This window comes from Myotis yumanensis, unplaced genomic scaffold (genome assembly GCF_028538775.1).
Source record: "Myotis yumanensis isolate MYYU_CA2020_CCGP unplaced genomic scaffold, mMyoYum1.0.hap1 SCAF_1, whole genome shotgun sequence".
Classification (NCBI taxonomy): Eukaryota; Metazoa; Chordata; class Mammalia; order Chiroptera; family Vespertilionidae; genus Myotis; species Myotis yumanensis.
In genome coordinates, this window is record NW_027223752.1 from 170,146,422 (window position 1) to 170,168,089 (window position 21,668).

A 21,668-nucleotide genomic window follows, 5' to 3' on the forward strand; every position below is an offset into this window, starting at 1 on the left:
GGCTTGCATCGGCCCTCGCAGCTCCGACTTCGTCTGGAAGGTTGTTTGGCTGTCCAATCTAATTAGCATATCTATTTTTTAATATATTTTATTGATTTTTTACAGAGAGGAAGGGAGAGGGATAGAGAGTTAGAAACATTGATCAGCTGCCTCCTGCACACCCCCTACTGGGTATGTGCCCACAACCAAGGTACATGTCCTTGACCAGAATCGAACCTGGGACCCCTCAGTCTACAGGCCGACGCTCTATCCACTGAGCCAAACTTGTCAGGGCTATTACGTAAGATTTGACACTTATTGTCAAGAGAGAGAATACTCTTCTATCCTCTTACAAATAGGAGAAGCAAAGATTTTCAGTGTGATGTATTTAAAGAAAATTATGTGCATGAAATGTTTCTGGTTGAAAATCAATTTTCTGCTTCAAGTTAGTATTTGGAAAGCATGCTAAATATAACTTACTGGCAAGTTCTGGGGTTTTGGGCTTACATTTTTTCTAAAATAAAATATACTGATAGATATATGGCCTGTGACTACGTTTTAGGATATTAAAAGAATTTTTACAAGTGTTGCTTCATTTTTTCATTGGCCAGTTCTAAAAGTTTTGAAAAAATAAAACACTTTTGAAATTTTAATAACATGCAGACACTCTGTACTTTCCCCCCAATATTGTTAAGATAATAACTAAGACTGTTTAGTAAAAAATTCTGTAGTGTGTCATCATCAATCTGGGAAATAACCAGAATCCAAAGACAAATTCAGAAAATATGTTCTTCAAATAAAAAGTACATTAATTGGTAAGTTTTAGGAATTCTGCTGAATTTTGAAGCTACTGAGAACTTTGAAATATAATTATTTTTCCAGGGTTTTGACATTAATTTGTTTAAAAATCACTATGTTTTACATAAAATATATTTTACTGAAACATGTTTTATTGACAAGTGCCCAGTTTCCATGAAATACAATAAATGTTAAATGAACACTTTCACTTTATAGATTAAGAACTTACAAGTATTATACTTATTTATTGTTGAGATTTTATCAGTGTTTATTGTTGAAACATAGGGATGAGTTGGAGAATTGCAGAGGGAAAGAAGAATGTTTTGAGTAGTACTGATAACAGAACTTTTTAAAGATAAGAAGTGCACGAAGTCCCACCCCACAGTACAAAGATCCTCTCTACCTGTAAACCTCACCCAAATTCCCTCCAGCTGCACCTATTACAACTGTTGCTTTCTTCCCCCTCTATAGACAAGCTCATTTCCTTACAAAAACCAAATTAGCAATTAGCATATTGCCAAACACACTGATTTCTCATTGCTGTGAAAACCAGGAGGTGTTTTTGAAGATGAGGTAATCTTGGAAAAGACCTACATTAATTTGTTTCCTGAAGAAAGAGCTAGCCCATCAAAATGATCACTGATGCAAACATGCAAATCAAAAACATGAACTTTATTAGCCTTAGGAAAGGAATAGATAGGTGTAATGTTCCAGAATTTGTAAATCTTTCTTTTATAGTAAATATAAGCTGAAACATTTTAAATTGCTTCCACCAGTGAGACCTTTGTTCTAAAAAGCTTTATGCACTTTATATTTACCATGTTCATCCATACCACCATTATAAGAGATAAAAATACAATCCATGATATGGTGGGAACTGAGCTTTCGGTTATGGGTCAGAGTTATACATAAAAGTACATATGTTTGTACTACAAGATTTGTGGTGAGCAAGATGGGAGTCTGTTTTAAACATATAGTAATTGAAAGAAAATCTGTATACCAGAATGTTAATGTGCTTGGCGTAGTGGAAGAAGTGTAGTTTTGTCTTAATATTAACATGTGTGACATGGGAAAATGGCTTTATTATTTATCTTGCCAATAAAGTTAGGGTTTAGATGAGATGATCTTTAATGCCTCAGTCAGATGCTATCAATTCTTTTTTCCAAGTAATTGTAGGCCAAATGGTGCCTGAATAAGTTCTTAAGTGAGTATAAATTTAAATAGAATACCACATTTTGAGGAAGAGATTATTTTGGTTGGGGGCTTAACCCAATAAAAAAACTAGAAAGTTAGATCACAGACCAATGTTAATTTTTTATAATATATGGAGATGATCCTGTCCCTATGTGTTTGAATTCTTGGAAGATACTGCTTTTGACCACATTTGATTGCATTAATGTTCAAATATGCTATCAAGGCAATTATCACATATGTCAACTTAGATGACTCTGCACCAGTGAAATCTTATTTTTCTCTTCCTACGTAAAATTAAAATTTGAGAAGAAAGAAAAATTAATGCATTATTAGTAGTTGTCAGTGCTTTAAATTTAAACAATTCTTGAGATTCAAAATAATCTTAAACAATGTAAATGTCCCAAATACCACCCTCATTTATTTCAAATATTGGCAGAATGACTTCTGTAAGTTTTTTTTTTCTAAAATGGAAATGACATTGAATGGAAAAAATTAGCATAGTATAAAATATTCAAAATGTTAAGCAGAGCAGAATTATCAGAAAAGCAGAGGAGGGAGAGAAGGTGAAATATAATGAATTCACTTGCACTATTTGTCTTTCCAGGTTGCTTCTGAAAGAACAGTCTTCATATCAACTCATTTGCAGCCTATTTCAAACAAAAGGACTCTTCCAGAACTGCTCTTTTTAGAAAATCTGACAAAGCTTATTTGGCACTAGAGGCCCAGTGCACGGGTCTGTGGGCCTGGCCTGTGGGGATCGGGCCAAAACCAGCAGTCTGACATCCCCTGAGGGGTCCCGGAGTGCGAGAGGGCACTCTACAAAGTTGCTGTTGCTCGGCAGCTCCTGCATTGAGCGTCTGCCCCCTTGTGGTCAGTGTGCGTCATAGCTATCAGATGGTCGGCTGGTCCTAATGGTTGCTTAGGCTTTTATATATATAGACTAGTGGCCCAGTGCATGAAAACTCATGCACTGGATGGGGGAGGGGGTGTCCCTCATCCCAGCCTGCCCCCTCTCACAGTCCGGGAGCCCTCAGGGGCGGGAGGCAACCCGGCAATCAGAGGAAGGTGACACTCCCATCACATCTCTGCTGCTGCCACTGCCGGCAGCGGAAGCCTTGGTTGGCCCTGGTTACCTGAGCCTTGAGCAGCCCTGGGCAGCTGGGCAGCCACCATCCAAGGCTTGCCTGCATCTCAGGCTGGCCCTGGGAGGCTGGGGGGCTGAGGGGACCAGGGGACTCCCCAGCCTTGCTGAGCACCTACCACCGCTGCAGGGCTGAGGGGACTGGGTGCTGCCATCTTGTGACTGTGGGCATCACCATCTTTGAGGGTGGGGCAGTCAATTAGCATATTCCCTCCTTATTGGCTGTGGGTGCCACCATCTTTGAGGGTGGGGAAGTCAATTAGCATATTCCCTCCTTATTGGCTACAGGTGCTGCTGTCTTTGAGGATAGGGCAGTCAATTAGCATATTCCCTTCTCATTGGCTGTGGGCATCGCCATCTTTGCGATGGCATGAGGGTCAATTAGCATATTCCCTCTTTATTAGATAGGATTATTTTTAAATAGCTAAGGTAATGGAAAGTCTGTGCAATAGCTAAATGCATTTGTAAATATATGAATTATGAATGATAAAACCCTTGATGTTCCATCTCATTAGAAGTCTAAAATGAAATGTTTAGAACTAAATGCCTATTGCTGATTCTTGAAACTAGAGATTTGATGTAAAATAAAACATGCAGATCTGTATTGTATTCTGGGTTCTCAGGGAATGCTACTGTACAGGTAGCAGCAGTGTGTTTATTATTCACTCAATAAACTTCCATTAGGTTGCTAACTCTGTAGTTAAGTGCTATGCTAAGTCCTGAGGATACAAAGGTAGGTAAGACTCAGCCACAATTTCCATGCTGTCCTCCATTTGGATGTATTCATTTAAGCAAAGGCCAAATGTGTCATTAGTGCCTACTGCAGAGAAGGATAAAGATTAAAATATTCAGAAAGGACAAGGGTCATAATGCAGCCCTTGTAGCCTTACTCTTCCTACCTTGTTCCTCCTGAAAAAGCTAATTACAAAAAGGAAGAAAGGAAGAAAGCAATATAAACAACCCCTTTGGCCAGCAAAGACAGGGAAGAAAATGTTCTAATCCTGTAAGAGGTCATACTTACTAATCAAACTGAAACTCAGAATAGAGATATAGTCTCTTCTCAAATTGACTAAGATAAATTGTGCACTCCAGGCAGCTTAAAAACCACCATTTCATTGTTATTCATTACAATATTATTAATTTGGACAAATAGTTACATGTTATTAATTTGGACAAATTTATCAAACACAGGTTACCACATTTGAATAGGTACACTATGGGTGACAGAGCCACAGATTGTCATTTCAGCCACATAATATGAAGACCTTTCACCTGAAAATAGTTTACTGCTTGGCAGACATATAGAGTCAGGAATTGGGCTTTTTTTTTAAGGGAGAATTTACAAATAGCCACAAACACATATGAACTCACCCACATGATTATAGTTTACTGTTGAGATTGGTAGAAATGGAAAGTTGGAAAGCCATTTTCTTTCTGTGTGAAAGAAAATGGCATAGACATTCTAATTCAATGGCAATACAAATGGATGCTTTTGTTTCCGAAGGAGAAAACATTACCTTTTTTTTTCAGTTCATAATGGAAACTTTGTCTGATAAGAGTGTCATCATAAAAATCCTTTCCCAAACCAGGAAATCTCACTATAAAGTATTCTTTCTACTTCTAAGGACCTTATTTTTTACAAGAGTAGAGTACCAACTGTTTTTGTTGCATATTTACTCCTTAGAGTGCAAATAAGAATCTTTCCACTCTAGAACGTTTCCACTACACCACTGGGCAGGCAGGTCTTAGTCCTCTTGTTACGAGGCAGGCCACGAGTATTGTTTGCATAGCACTGGACTGAGGGTTCATCTCCTCCCATATGATTTCATTCTGACACATTGCTTGAGTTTACTTTTTGACCATTCGTAGTCAATAAGAAAATGATGTAAGTGTATATATTACTCTAGTGACATCCTTAGTAATTTTCCCTATTATTTCAAAGAGAAGTGATTTGTGTTGTTAGAAAGTCACTATAATGCTCGAGAACAGCAGTTCTCAACCTGTGGCTTGCGACCCCTTTGGGGGTCGAACGACCCTTTCACAAGGGTTGCCTAAGGCCATCGGAAAACTCATTTATAATTACATACTGTTTTTGTGATTAATCACTATGCTTTAATTATGTTCAATTTGTAACAATGAAAATACAACCTGCATATCAGATATTTACATTACGATTCATAACAGTAGCAAAATTACAGTTATGAAGTAGCAACGAAAATAATTTTATGGTTGGGGGTCACCACAACATGGGGAACTGTATTAAAGGGTCGTGGCATTAGGAAGGTTGAGAACCACTGCTCTAGAAACTGTGATGAGTTCACTTTTTGGTTCATACTTAGAAATGACCAAAAGAAATTTCTCTCAGTGCTTTTTTGTTTGTGTGTTTTGTTTTTCTGTGTTAGGAAATATTACTATCCTGAGAAGCAACCAGTAGAATCTGAATCTGGTCATGCTTACTTTGAACAAACATTAAATACTAGTTATGTTAATAAGATACTAAGGGAGAAAATTCCTATGCATGCAGATTGAAAATAACTTATATACAGAACAAGGCTGTGCCTACTTGTTCTATGTAATATTTAATATTGGTAGTTAATAATTTGGAAAAGTCATGCAGGATGATGTCTTGGGATAAGAAACCCAATGGAAGAAGCAAAAGGCATAGTACCTGGGGAGATTGGTGGGTCCTGTCTCACCTCTGGACTACGGCACACCTTTTAGCATAGAGGCTACCATTCCGGCATCCTACTCCGTGCCCTCTACTATACATATGTAGTTGTAATTCTCATGAAAACTCTCCGAAGTAGGTACTGGTATTTCTTTTTTTTTAATATTAAGCAAATAAAACAAGATCATGTAACTTCAACATAATTATAAAACTTTTAAGTGGCTAAAGTCATAATTCAAATTCAGTTTCATCAGGCTTCACAGTCTTCATAAATTTCACTCTACCAGCTGCCAGGTCCTCAGAGGTGCTTCCCAGGGGGACAGCCCCACAGAGCACCTTATTTTTCTCTAAGGAAACATATTTAAATTAGAATAAAAGAGGCACATGCATTAAAAGTGCTGGTGAAAACTATTGTGAATTCAGGAAATGTAAAGTGAGAATAAAGAAAATTTGTGTCGATAGCTGGCTGTTTGACACATCTATGATTTCACCTTCAGATGAGCGTTCTCTCAAGTATTAAAATGTTTACTCTGTCTTAACAATGGAAACAACCCAAGGCATGGTTTCTCAACCTCGGCACCAATGACATCTTGGACTGGAGAATTCTTTGCAGTGGAGCCTGTCATGTGCATTGCAGGATGGTTAGCGGCATCTCTGGTCTCCATCCACTAAATACCGATAGTACTGTCCCATCGGGACAACCGGGAATGTCTTTAAACATTGCCAAATGTGTTCTGGGAGGCAAATCACCACCAGTTAAAAACTACTACTCGGACTATTAAGCTTCTTACTAAAGACATCTTTAACAGAGACTCTAAAAATGCCATGTGTTTAGGAGAAAAATATCAGAGTTCACTCTGCTGCTGAATGAAAATCTAAGCACTTGATAATATTTGCATTTATTTTCACAGGAAATACAAATCCTTTAATGTCAATTCATACCACAGTTGCATACTGCCTTTCCCCACCCTTCACTAATATAAAGACATTGAATTTCTGGAAGGTGAGGCTAGAGAAGTTCATCATTATTATGCCAACACTCTAACAGATGGTCTGCAAAGCTCTTCTTAGGTTTTATTCAATGTCTCTGTGATGTGGCACCGTGAGGAGGAGAGAGTACATTAACACACCTGGGTTACACAAGCAGATTTGATACCCTCTAACAAACAGTGTGCACATAGGTCTGAATATCTGCTCCTTTGAAGAGCTGCACCAGCCCCCTTTCAGGGAAAGGAGAGAAGCAGAGAGAAAATCACAGGGGAAGACAAGGACAATGGGCTTACCAGTAGAATGATAAAGGTTTCTCTGCCCAAGAGCACCTGTAATGTTCATACTAAATCCTGAAGCTGAATGGTTTGGACCAGGTCACCCAGCCAGAGCAGGACCAAAGGTACCTGACTTACAGCCTACTTTTATCCACTTGACCATATTTCTTCACTAGTGAGGACAAAGACCATTCCCCTCTGCATTTACAATGATATGCATGATTTTTCCTAAGAGATTCTACAAGTTTTTTTTTCCTGTTTGCATTTCAACTGCATTGTATGTGATCCATTTCAAGTGTAAGTGAATTGCAAGTGGAAAATTCCCAAGAGCAACTGAGTTGTACTTGACATTTTGGGGTCCTTGTAGCTGAGGGGCTCTCAAAAAGGTCGTACACAGCTTTGTTGCACTGCAAAATGCCAAGGGCAACTCAGTAGCAATTGAAAATTGAAAGGGAAATTATATTCTACTCCAAATCAGAAACATGGACTCTGATGAAGGATCTTGGTTCGATTAATTATGTGAGAAAAAAATGGGAAATTGTCCTTTGATGTTAAAATATTTCCCCCAATAGGCAATCACCTCTTTGCATGATTTATGAATATAGTTTTACCACCAATTTATCTATACTATGCAAGTGCTCATTTTCTTCCCTTGATTTGTCTTAAATCAAGAATGCTGTCACCAAGAAGCACTGGAAAGCCATGTTAATTCCTCTATATTCTTGAAGCTTAATGAACCTGATCCTTTTCAATATTATATGGAGAAAAAGGTGGGCGAATACAATAACTGAAAGCAAGCAGACTTCAAAAACTTCACATTAAAAAATGAATTACTTTTTTGTGGTTGTTAACATAAAATTATGTATAGTATAACAGGGATAGAATTTTAAAATATAAGAAACATAGCTCTCAAGTAAAATAATCCATGTATTTGATTGTGCATTAATGTTACATTTTTGGAAGTAGTAGATGGTGGTGATGGTGGAACCAGCTTCTCTCTGATATGTTATGCTGTATGAAAGCAGTTAGAATGCTTATCTATACGTAAATGCCCTAGAACTTTGTCCCACACTGTGTGGGTCCCCTCTCCACACAACTCAGGGAAACAGTTACTTACATTTCTATGTTTACTAGGAGCCCAGCGTGTGACATGGCACAGAGCTGCCCTGCCTTGACACCCAAACCTGTCCATGCAGAGCTCCAGTGTGCCTGGCCCAGCCCCCAAACCCTCTGGCCTTCTTTGGCCACTTCAAGCCCCAACCTCAGTCCCTTGAGTCACCTGGGGCTGGTCCCCCCTTCTCCAGGCTCCAACCTGTCATTGCGCCAGAGGAAAACGTGGAAGCCTCCCGCCGGCGGCGGCGCTGTGCTCCTTCCCCTGGCAGGTGGGCCACAGGGCGCCCTGAGTGCGAGCGGTGGGTGGCAAAGGACTAGTGAGGGGGTTGCTATGGGCTCTCACCCCCACCTCCTCCGGGCTCCTCCCCGCTTCCGCCCGTCTCTGGAGGAAAGCCCCAGATAATATGCTAATGGCCTGGTCTGGTCGTTCTGTGTTATGGTGTCCCGACCATTAGCATATTAGCTCTTTATTAGTATAGATTACAGGATACGATAAAGGATACAGAGGAACAATCAGATGAAGAGATACATAGGGTGAGGTCTGGGAGGGTCCCAAGCCCATGAGTTGCTGTCCCCATGGGTGTATATGGATCTGTTTGCCAGCCTGGAAGCTCTCATAATCCCCTCCTTTTGGGATTTTATATCGGCTTCTTCACCTAGACACGATTGACCATTAACTCCATTTTCAGCCCTTTTCCCTTCTCAAGAGAATGAAGGTTGGGCTGGAAATTCCAAGCTTCTCATCATGGATTGGTCTTTCCAGTTACTAGCCCCTCATTCAGGAGCCCACACAGAGTTGCCTCATTAGAACAAAAGACACTCATATTACTCAGGAAATTACAAGGGTTTTAGGAGCTCTGTGTCAGGGGTAGGCATTCTATATAATAAAAGGGTAATATGCTAATTGACCAAATGATGGAATGACCAGCCGCTATGACGTGCACTGACCACCAGGGGGCAGATGCTCAAGGCAAGAGCTGCCCCCTCATGATCAGTGTGTTCCCACAGGGGCAGCACTGCTCAGCCAGAAGCCAGGCTCATGGCTGGTGAGCGCAGTGACCCACCTCCATGGCAGCGCTAAGGATGTCTGACTGTGGCTAAGCCATCAGTCAAACATCCCCCCGAGGGCTCCTGGACTGCAAAAGGGTACAGGCCGCGCTGAGGGACACCCCCCCCCCCCCCCCGCCCCCAGTGCACAAATGTCGTGCATCGGGCCTCTGGTGTGTGTGTGTGTGTGTGTGTGTGTGTGTGTGTATATACTTAATTATCTCACAAAAGCCAACATGATTTTCCTGTATGACTGGTTTGTTTGCCTAGTCCCTTTGCCAGTATTTTCTTGAGTTTCTGAAAGAGTAAGTTGGGATTCTGCATCCTGCTTTCTTCTTTCCTTCCCTACTCCACACCCTTCTTCTTTGGCTACATTAACATACCCTGGATGTGCCTACATTCTGCTACCACTTCAGTGGCAATTCCATTTAATACATTTGTGTGAGCTAGAAAAAAGAGGGAAGAGCTGGTGACCTTTACCCTGTGGAATGCAAAGAACTTCAAGAAAGAATTGGCTGACGAGGAAACTACCTTTTATATACTTAAATGTAAAAATATTTTTTTTAAATTATACATTATAACACTGGTTCCTCTCTGCATATAACACAAATGTTGTGAGAACAAATTAGATTGTGAGTTTGAATTAGAAAGAATTCCTATGAAGTTTTAAGGGTGTTTGGCTTACAAGTACATGAGATAAATAACCTTTATACTTTCTTAGATTTCTAAGATTCTTTAAAGTTCCTGTGTGTGTGTGTGTGTGTGTGTGTGGCCAGAGTGGCTCAGTGGTTGAGCATCTACCTATGAATAAGAAGGTCACAGTTCAGTTTCTGGTCACATGCCTAGGTTGCGGCCTTAATCCCCAGTAGGCGAGTGCAGGAGGCAGCTAATCAATGATTCTCTCTCATCATTGATGTTTTTATCTCCCTCTCCCTCTCCCTCTCTCTCTGAAATCAATAAAAGTATATATTTTTAAAAAGAATGTAGTTAAGATAGCCAGATATTTGATCAAATATTAAGCATTCTAGACCACATAAGCAACAAATGAAGATAATAAAGACAACATGAGAATTGAAGAAAAATAAAAATCCCCCAAATTTAAAAATAAAAGCAAAATGAAATAAAAACAACAGCCAAACTTTTGAATTATACTGCACCCCTCCCCCCAATAAAAACAGAATGGTACACCAAAGGAGAAACAGAGAACAAGAAAGAGCTTATAGAAAATAAGACTATGGCAGCCAATTGAAGGATGAGAAGATAAAGTGCAAAGAGGAGAACCACACAACAGGAGAGTCTGTACTTGTGGACCAGAGAACTCCAGGCTCAGGACAGAGAAGATGATGTACCTCCTTAGTGATTTCTAAAATATAACCAAAATATTGTATTAAGCTACATCTATGTTCTTGCTTTAAAAATATTCATTGGTAAATAACAACCTTGTCAAAGAGCCAGTAATATTCTCAAGGTCACTAAGACAATCTGAGAATTTCTCATTACAGCTTCTCCCCTGCCTTAATAATCTAGATAATTGTTCCAGCACATTTAATTTTAGCTGAAACATTTAAAAAATTTGTCATCGTTTCCTATTTTGTAATAGTTTCTTGAACATTATCAGCAGCAGGTAACTGTTAACTAAGTATATTATACACTGGTAAATAACATACACACTGTCTTAATTTTCTTATACAAGTTTCTCAATACATACAGCTTAAGTAATAGAATGGTTTCTTTTGAACCTATTAAGCACAGATAAGTAACTGTGTTCCTTTTGGGTGGATATATGATGTGTGTGTGTGTATATATATATATATATATATATATATATATATATATATTTGGTAGCTGACTTAGATTATTTCAATGTATAATGTATTGCCTCTCAGCTTTAGTTATCACCCAAACATTTTTTTAGATTCCAAACATTTTGTTCAAAAATCTCTAATAAAGGGTCACACTGTACTCTGTATTATTTGCATATTTGTTGCCTAGAAACTCTCCTGAGATGAAGACATTGTTTTATTCTATATTCTCAGTTCTTAGGATGGCATCTTAGCCCAAAAAGGCACTCAACACATTCATTTGCATGCATTGCACTGAGGAATAAAAGTCCTCTCCTAGACATTATGGACTCATGGAATATACCAAACCAGAGTTCTAGTAAATGAGTGCAGTCAATACTCCTCCTGGGGTTTTGATACAACTGATTAATGAATGAGAAAGAAACACCGATATCTAAAATAAAGTAGAAATTCTATGATAGACGAAGTGAATCATACTCATTGGGGTGAAATGCAATTATCAGAGAAATTGTGGTTACATATCTGAGATCCTAGTATATCTTAAATGGAATTAGGAGCAAAAAGTAAAGTACCTACTTTATTTTCTTACGTTGCACATTATTCAGAATTGAGCTTCCCTCTTTTAGAATTATGGAAATGTCAAAAAGAATTTCTTCACACAGGCTATGGTTTCATGTTCTTTGGAAGGTTTGTCAAAATTACCCTTCTAATGCAGAATTAGAAACCAGACCCCTGCTCACTAATTCTTTTCTTTATTCATTGTTTCCAAATTTTAAAATAGCCCAGTGCAACTCACCCATGACATGGACATATACTTTTTCTCTTTGGGATTTTAGATCCCATCAAAAAAAGAGGAGAATCCTACGCCCAAACAGACACAAACAAACAACAAAAGGCATTACCTTGAGCTATGTAAGGTGTGGTCTCTGCTTTCCGAGGGATATTTGTGGGTCGCGGTGTAGGAGCAGGAGGTCTGTTTATAATGAAAGACCGACCTCCAATTTTTTTCTTTGTACTTAAATTGGCCAGTATCATGTCATATTCACTGTCATCAATCTCAGCAAAAGTATATGGGTCTTCCTCCTCCTCCTGCTCCTTTTCATCTGTCTTTTCCTCTTCTCCTTCGGATTCACCTCTTGTTTCCCGTTTTGCACTGAGGTCACACCAATTTTGACTTCTTTCCATTGGGCCTTCCGACATTTTCCCTGTTTATGAAATATGTAGATGGTGGTTACTCCTCAATTATATGCAATAGTTTTTGATGTTCATCTTTTACTTGCCTGAACTTCCCCCACAATAATTTATATGTTCTATCCTAAATTCCAGAAAAAGAGAAAAATGAACCATGGAATTTACCAACATATCCTCCTGTAGTTAGTAATTGCGAACTGTGTTAAGAAAAAAGTTCCTTTAGGACATGGATTTTTTTCAAAAAGTAAATAAGAATATAAATGGTTTTTACATAGTTTATGAATGATTTAGTATCAGGAAATTGAGTTATAAAATTAAGCCTCAAAATCCAAATGTTTTGAAAACTTTTCAAGTATAATACTCTTAGATTTTTTTTTCACTTGAAGTCATATTACTTCTCATAGATTTTTGCACTGGGCATTCTGCCTAAAATTTAATTTTTCTGAAAACAACAAGGTGGGATATCTAAAAGCACTTTCATTTGGTTTCTTATGGTAAGTCTCACTTTGATGATGACAAACTGTCCTTCAAATTCTTGAAGCCAACATGAACCTCATTCTTAGGTAAAGCAAAATGAAAGTAGGGCTTATGACCTAAAAGAGGACCTGGAAAATCAATGGCCTGAATATTAATTCTTATGAAAAGAATGAATAGTCTTTGATGGTTTTTATACTTAGTAAAATCTTTACATATTTTTTATGAAAATGTACTAAATATTTTAGTAGCAGTTACTTAGAAGATGAAGATATCATACTTTGATTAATGAACAAGTTGAAAATAATTTTGATGGCTCTCTTCCAGACCAATGAGAATTTAAAAAAAAAAATGCCCTTTGACAAATGTTTTGCTTAAAGTATTAATGAAAACAATAAAGTGGAAAAGATTTCAGTTACTGACAAAAAAATCATTATTTTTCTATGTGGTTTTGGGAAATTCAGGCATGCGAACTAAAGGACAATAATTCTTTCCCTTGGGTGAAACTCAGACCAAAAAAATTAAGTTAACTGGCAGATGTTTTAGTGGAAAAAATTAGGAACTAAAGAGAAAGACGAGTTGTAGAGAATAAGAGAAGATTATTATAGGAAGATTCACCAATTTTGGGGGGAATAGGCATATGAGGAGAGACAAAGATCATTTTCCAATAGTGTTAGATTTGATTGTTTCAAAAATATACAGGCCAAAACACTAACTTTTAATATATATTTTATTGATTTTTTACAGAGAGGAAGGGAGAGAGATAGAGCGTTAGAAACATCGATGAGAGGGAAACATCGATCAGCTGCCTCCTGCACATCTCCCACTGGGGATGTGCCCGCAACCAAGGCACATGCCCTTGACCGGAATTGAACCCGGGAACCCTCAGTCCGCAGGCCGATGCTCTATCCACTGAGCCAAACCGGTTATGGCTAACTTTAAAAAATAATGTATTTTTATTGTTGAAAGTATTACAGATGTCTCGCTTTTTCTCCCCATTGACCCTCTCCACCCTGCTCCCCCACCCCTAGGCCTTTACTGCACTACTGTGTGTCTATGGGTTATGCATATACACATATAAGTTCTTTGGTTATAACTAACTTTAAAATAACCATGACTTGCCTTTCCCCTAAGAATAATACAATATTGAGATTTTGACTTCATGACTCTGTTTCACTGACAGCATCACAGGTGAAGCCAGATTCAGTGTGTGGGAAACACTTTTACAGTCTTTTATTTTTAGTGGAATGTGTCAACTATCTTACTTTTAAGAACTGATTTCCTGAACTGTTACCTTTGTTTCTCCACCCACTTCCCTTCCCAACTCTTTCTAAAGTTGGGCTTGCACCAGAAGTAATACATTTTACTTTTTATTTCCCAGTGCATCAGGCCATACTTTTCATATTAGAGTGGGACCTGCACTTTCTCAATGCAGGTTGTACATTAGTAAGTAAAGATGACAATAATTCCAATTTTTGAAGTAAGTGGGGCAAGAGTGTATAATAAAGAGAAGAATCCCTGAAATCCTAGGAAATCTGTTCTGAGAGGTATTTGACATGTTCTAATTACAGACTCTATGCTGTTGGATCTGAGTCAGAGAGGGCTCCTAAGTTATAGCTGCCTTGCAAGCTTGTTGTAAAGATAAAAAGAGACACACATGCTCTTTATAAACTGAAAAGTGGTCTGTAGTGTTCTCTATTATTGTTTTCCACAGTGAATATGTCCATAAATCCATCATGGAGAATTTGATGCATAGGCATTGATGAAGAGGCCTCTCTTTTACAGTAACTGGAGGACATATGGAAGCTACTCTGAAAGGACAATTCCTGAAGGTGTCACTAGCTAAAGTCAAAGATCACATACAAAGTTGCCAGCCAAAAAGTAAGGGGAAGCTTCCAGTCTTACTTTCCCAAACCTTAATCAAAGTATTTTAAGAAAAAGATGTTAGTATTTTATTTTCCATTTACTGCCAATATTAGCCTTATGAAAAGATGAGATTAAAAGTAGCAGTATATGAAATGTAAAAACAGAGATTTTACATAAAAGGTGTGGGTTTTTGTTTTATTTTGCTTTTTACATTTGGTACTTTTCAGAAAAATATATTAGCCAAAATTACACTTCTGGTCTTAGCTATTTTGTGAATACTCGGTTCAGAGTAGTTTTAATACTCCTAACCAACATAACATAGGCAGAAATTTCCATTGGGAAACACTACAATTTAACATTAGTTTCTTTGAGAAATTTAATCTGATAGAAGACAACTTTGCTTCTCAACAATTAATTTTAATACTTATATGAAATTATTCACATCTGTTAAAATGATATAAATTTACCAGAATTTTGATGTCAGTGTACTACTGATCTATGTCCCTCCCCCCAACTCCCAAGATTGATACACCTACTTCATTGATCTATCTTAATGGTCTATAGGAGCTTGGCACTTGGTAGGCAATCAATAATATCTGCTGAATGAGTGAATGGATCAGAGGAGCTGCCCCTGAGGTTTTCCATACTTTCCATTAAGCAGTCGTCTCCATCTCTAAAGACAGTGCCTGACCTTAGTACAAGTTAAGTTGATCAATTTGAACTTTCATAGAGACAGGGCCTTCAAGAACACAAATATTAAATGCCATAGCTTCAAAATTTACTTTTTGAAATAGCGCTCATATATTTTATAACCTTCTAGGACTCAACAACTAAAATACCGTGACAAATGGAGGTTTGATATTTCTTTCATCTTCCTTATTAAATTTTCTTTGTGAGAACATTTGCTGAATTTGGAAAGCAAATATACAATAGGGATCAATAAAGTGAGTGAAAACGAGTGACTGTAAGAGTGAACGTGAAGATAGAAGTTTGTCAGTCTGTTGCACACTCCAGGCTTATAAGGCCCAAGTCCCAGGAAACCTGTTCAGAGAGGCAATGGACACATTCTAAGTACTGATTTTATGCTCTTGGATCTGAGTCAGAGAGGGGATCCTACGTTATAGCTGCCTTGCAACTTCGTTGTCAAGATAAAAAGAGACACACATGCTCTTTATAAATGGAAAAGTGGTCTGTAGTGTTCTCAGTTATTTTCTTCAGTGACCATGGAAGCTCTTCTTGATAGCCCTGACTCCCTCCCTCCCCCATTACACACCTTCATCCTGCATCTAGGAGCAATGTGGTCACAGTCATTTAACTGTTCTCCCACTTAAGCAATACACATGTATGTGTAGGGTGTTCCTAGACTCCGGGCTCAGTGCAATGTGATAAGCCTTCTGCCACTTGCTTTCTTTGAAGCAACCAACTGAGTGAAATGCCCAAGGTCATTTTCAAATCTCTGCTACTTTAGCCTTTCTCTTTTGCTAGAAGAGTATTTTTTAGAAGCAAAGTTATCATTTACTTTTCCATATTACTTGAGGTTTATTTCAGGGAAAGAGTTTACAGACTATTTCCTTATTTTATTCATTTGTATTTTACTTACTAAAAGCTTTGCAATGAGACTGTTCCAGAAGAAAGGAAGGAAGGAAAGAAGGAGTAGAGGGAGGGAGGGAGGAAGAAAGGGTTGGTGGTGGGTATCTCTGGCCTGATTTCCTAGGCCCCAGCTGCTAAAGAACAGAGTGAAATTGCTCTTAGTTTTAGAAGCTGATCTTCTCTGTATGGATTTGCTACTGCTTTATATGCTATGTAAGTCTGTCAAAGTGTGTGTGTTTTTTAACCTTGAATTTACCTTGTAATGTGAAAGGAGGTTTATCCAGTTGCAGGGTAGCAACTACAGGTCGAGGTGGGGGAAGAGGCGGTCTGTCATCCATGAGTGCTTCTTGTGAGCTGATTTCTGCATTATCTCCAGGAATGAACATATACAAGTCATCGTACTGGTCCTCGAAACTCCCACTGTCAACCTCAGGCAGGCTGTGCTTGGTCTCCGTGCCTGATTCATTCTCTTTTTCTTCCTTTGCTGTTTCATTCGCCTCAGCGCCTTCAGCACTCTGCCTCTCTGTCTGCTCACCTTCATGATGAAATGCTGGGTTCTGTAGGGCTGTTTAGGATGAAGATTGTATGATTTCACTTACACACACCATCTGGAGGCATTTCCTAGTTTGTAATGTCATACAGAAGTGGTAGTTGCTAATAAAACTTTTATGATGTGATATAGTGAAAAGCTGACAAATGCATAATTTTGGTGAATAGTCATTCTTGGGCTTTTAAAATATTTACCAAATGAGAAGTTAAAGCTCCACTTTATCTTGCTACCCCAGTATGAGGCACACTCATACGTATAATATTCTCATTCGCGTTTCTGTTCAAGCAGATTCATAGATATGACTGCATTATTGCATTTTTATTGGAAAACAGTATAACTGACATAATAAGTAGTAAGTGATGGAAAAGGTAAAGATGAGGAAAAATAAATCTTATTTGTAAGATTTGCTTGTAAACAATGCAATAAAAATATATCTGTGATTCTTATTTAGTTATCTATATGATAAAAGGCCTGTGGCCCCAATGCCATAATGACCAAAGACCAGCGTGGGTGGGTGGGGCCGCCCATTTTACACGCTAGGCTTCTAGTTATTTAAATATTTACTTATCAACAGATGATACTTTAATTCTTGAAAATGTTACTTGAGAAAAGTGTTCATCCTTTTTGCATCAGGAAGGCATCCAAATTACTAACAGTAGGTAAATCTTTCTAAGGCTCAGTTCTCACCTATAAAATGTATTCTGTCTTGAAACTTAACCAAATGATCCAAAGTCCCTCCATCTAAGAATCATGGTTCCAACATTTGTATTTATACTGTACAAAATAAATGGTCTCTAACCACTCAGGAAAAAAATAGAAAAAAGATATTATAATGCAATATCTTTAAGTCTTAAACATGTTTATATTCTCTTTATAATAAGTCTGCTCTAAATTAAGGATCCACAAAATTTTAAATCAAAACTTTTGACTCTCCTCATTGCAGGGAATATGTGAATTGTTGCCAATGTCAGTGCAAAGGAAAAAGAAATAATTGTTTTTTAAAGTGCTGCTAAACTAAAGTATAGCTAAAGAGGCAAAAGAGTAGAGTATGGAAAAAAGGACAACAGTGTGGTGATTGCCAGGGGAAGGGGGATGGGAGGGAGTGGAAGGGGGATGGAAACTTAACTTGGGGTGCTGAACACACAATACAGTGTACAGGTGATGTGTTCTATAATTGTGCACCCAAAACCTGTGTAATTTTATTAACCAGTGTCACCCCAATAAATTCAATAAAATGTAAAACAATGTGGGAAAAAAGAAAAATGATTTTTTAAATGCAAGTTTACATTGTAGAAAATTTTCAGCAGTAGAAAAATCATGCCTCAGAGGGTACCCCATATTTCTACATGGAATTTTATTTTTTTAATCTTCTTTTATGTGAGAAAGAAGAAGGATACAGCTGGCAATAATAGAGCTGCCAACCAAGATTCTTTAATTACCAGACTAAGCAGAGTAGACAGCCTTGAATCCTTGCACAGATCTCTCACTGATCCCATCTTCCTACTTCTAACACCGAACTCTGAGCCTGAAACAAAGTAGTCTCTGGAAATGATGGAGTAGATGATGGAGCAACTGAAAGGAAATCACTGCTCAGGGCTAGCAAAGGGACTTCACTAAGTTTCTCTGGGCAAGTGAACACCAACTTAGAATTACATTCACGCTATAGGAAATTTCTTGTAGCCACTCTTATGCTGAGGTGTTCCATGCTTACGTTTTATGTCTACACTGTCTAAGCAACAGACTCTCCTCGGTCCTTGTTGATCATGCCCAAACCTGGAATCCAGTCCTGAAGAGTCAGGTAAGATAGTGGCTCCATAGGGTTTAGGAAGCTTCATAGCAATGGTGGGAGCAATGGAAATCTGCTGACTAAGGGTTCTATGCTTCACCCCCTTTCCCATGAAAAATCCTGAGGCCTGAGTCCTGTCACACTGTGTTTCACATACGAGACAGTTCGAGGTCCAAACTGTCTGTAGGAATGATATTGTTCTATGCAAATCACTTCAATAATGTTTCCTTACTACTGTTCTTCTGAGGATTAAATGTCATATTGAATACACGGCCATTATTAATGATGGTCTGTGTCATCACTTTCATTATCATTAAAAATGACATTTATAACATTCAGACTTCATGTGTTAATGCATTACTTTAATATTTAGCATTCTTTTGTGTTCTGCGATAATGTCCTGATTTTGCCAAAGTATGATCCTTAAAGCATTGTGTTTAAATTTATTTGATTTGCAGGCCAGCCTATCATTTGAAAAACTAGTGGTCTATAATACTTAACTGAGCATCCACTGCGCACTGTTCAAAGCACAAATGCCCGAGGCACAAGCATGCTTAATGTGTGAGAGTCACTATGGCTGTGAGCATGCAGGGGAGCAATGACAGATGGGATGGCAATCTAGGGCCTCGTGGGCAATGATACAGATTATATGTATAATGGGCGGGTAGGTAGATTTGGAACAGAATAGTGATTAGTTCTTTCATGACATAGTGTATTTGGGTGACAAATGTGGAAGCTGCTATTGGTAGGGTTTCTTAAAAGCTGTGTTATTGACATTTTGGACTCCTGTGTTGTGTGGGGCATGTCCTGTAGGATATTTAGCAGCATTCCTCTTGTCTCTGCTCTTAAATGCCAGTTGCAGATCTCCCTTCTCAATCATACCAATAAAAAAAATCTCTGTTCAATAAGTCAGTCAAAAACAAATATTTGATTTCACTTATATGTGGAATCTAAAGAACAAAATAAACCAACAAAATTGAAACAGACACAGACACAGAAAGCAATCAAATGGTTGCCAGAAGGTGGGACTTGGGAAACTGTGTGAAGAGGTGAAAGGGTTAAGAAGTACAAATTGGTAGCTATGAAATAGTCGCAGGGATGTAAAGTGCAGCATAGATAATATAGTCAATATACTGTAATGACTATGTATAGTGCCAGGTGGGTACTGAAAATATCAGGGGGACCACTTTGTAGAGTATATAATTCTCTAACCACTATGCTGTACACCCAAAACGAGTACAAACTAACACTGAATGCAAACTCTAATTTAAAAAAAACCCTCCATTCATTGACAAATATCCTCTTTTGGGGACAGAAAATAGCCCTCCATTGAGAGTCACAGTGCTAGCAATAATCCAGGGGAGCTGATGACAGTTTGGACCAGTAATAATCACAATGAAAGCGGAGACATGGCTGAATGCTGGCTCTGTTTTGAAGGTACAGCCAACAGTATTACCTGACAGGTTGGATATGGGGTAAGAGACAAAGTAAAAAAGCCATGATGACCGGGGTTTTTGGCCTGAACTGACCAAGGACGGAATCTTCACTTGCTGGAATGGGGAAGTCAGTAAGTAGAGCAGGTTGGGCGTGGCAGGAATCAGGGCTTCCAGATTTGTAAATGTTAAGTGGGAGATGCGTACCAGACATGCTTGTGAAGCAAACTGTCCCATACCAATGGAATCTGACATAAGGGCAGTGACATATCTACAAAGACTCTGAATTAGTCTTCAGACACAGACTATAGAATTACATCCCATTGCAGCCAGTGAGGAGCTTAGAGAATGTCCTTGTCCAACTTTCCAATTTCCTAGCTGAGGAAACTAAGGTCTGAAAAGAATGTTTAAAAATAAAAAACACACTGAAAAAATATACTTGTTAAATAGAATATTTACATCAACCTGACTTCTGTATTTTCTTTGGGTAGGAAAAACTGGTGTTTGATTATTAAGCATTGAACTTAGAAGTACTTAAATTAGCAAAACAATTTCATAATATCTGTGCCATATTACAAATTAAGAGTATTTCAGTTAATTACCTTTTCATGCTCTCTTCAGCCTTACTTTTCCAGGTACATATATGTAATACAAACATTACATATATACATAGTATATGACATACAGGAACACTTACTGGGAAAATATGCAGAAAGTGAGGCAGCATCCTCTTCATAGTCATATTCTTGCTCATTATTTCTACTAATTTCTTGGATCTGAAAAAATGAAAGTAATTTTCAATAATATGCATTAATCTTAATAAATCTGGATTTTATTTTTATTTTTTTATTGATTTCAGAGAGGAAAGGAGAAGGAGAGAGTTATATAAACATCAATGATGAGAGAAAATCATCAATCAGCTGCCTCCTGCATGTCTCCTACTGGGGATCGAGCCTGCACCCCGAGCATGTGCTCTTGACTGGAATTATTAAACCTGGGACCCTCCAGTCCGCAGGCGGACGCTCTATCCACTGAGCCAAACCAGCTAGGACATAAATCTGCAATTTAAATATGCTAAATTAAAAGCTGATACATAGAAATAAAAAAGTAGTTTTAAAGTTTTTACTTAAATACTTAAATTTGATTACATTACCTATCATTATATTTGTGTCATCAATGATCATTCAGTGACACATGCAGTGGTTCTCAACCTTCCTAATGCCACGACCCTTTAATCCAGTCCCTCATATTGTGGTGACCCCCAACCATAAAATTATTTTCGTTGCTACTTCATAACTGTACTTTTGCTACTGTTATGAATTGTAATGTAAATGTCTGATATGCAGGATGTATTTTCATTGTTCGCGACCCACAGGTTGAGAATCGCTGAAAAGTATAACTGGGGCAATAGAATATCTAAAATAAGCAATACATTCATTTAAAAATGAAATTTACTATAACTACCTTAAGATTCAAAGAAATAACCATGAAATTAAGGTATAATAAATAACTCCCAAATAAAATTGCACACAACTATTTCTCTTTGAAAACCATGAATTTTGCTTCCTTTTAATATTTCTGAATCTTTTTACCGGTTCAAAAGGCATTCTTAATCACATCAAGTATATAACACAGTGAAAGTCATGAAGTTGTAAAATGGTTTATTTTTCACCTTTAAAAAGAAACCAAGAAAGGGAATTTATGTTTGTCTCTCTGAAATCAGTTCCTCTACACTTGGAAGGGAGGATTACTGAGAAACCTATTATTTCTG

The 21,668-nt window shown here is 38.0% G+C and overlaps 1 protein-coding gene across 2 annotated transcripts in view; it reads right to left on the reverse strand.

The window, feature by feature from the left end:
* The window catches only part of BANK1 (B cell scaffold protein with ankyrin repeats 1), a 330,602-nt gene that overhangs the window by 38,315 nt on the left and 270,619 nt on the right, over positions 1–21,668 (reverse strand). For both annotated transcript variants that reach the window (XM_070392081.1, XM_070392074.1), the window contains exons 8-10: positions 20,595–20,673; positions 16,385–16,693; positions 11,910–12,212 (exon numbers count right to left, since the gene is read on the reverse strand). In XM_070392081.1, the coding sequence (XP_070248182.1) occupies positions 11,910–12,212; positions 16,385–16,693; positions 20,595–20,673 (691 nt within the window). The remainder of the gene's footprint in view (positions 1–11,909; positions 12,213–16,384; positions 16,694–20,594; positions 20,674–21,668) is intronic.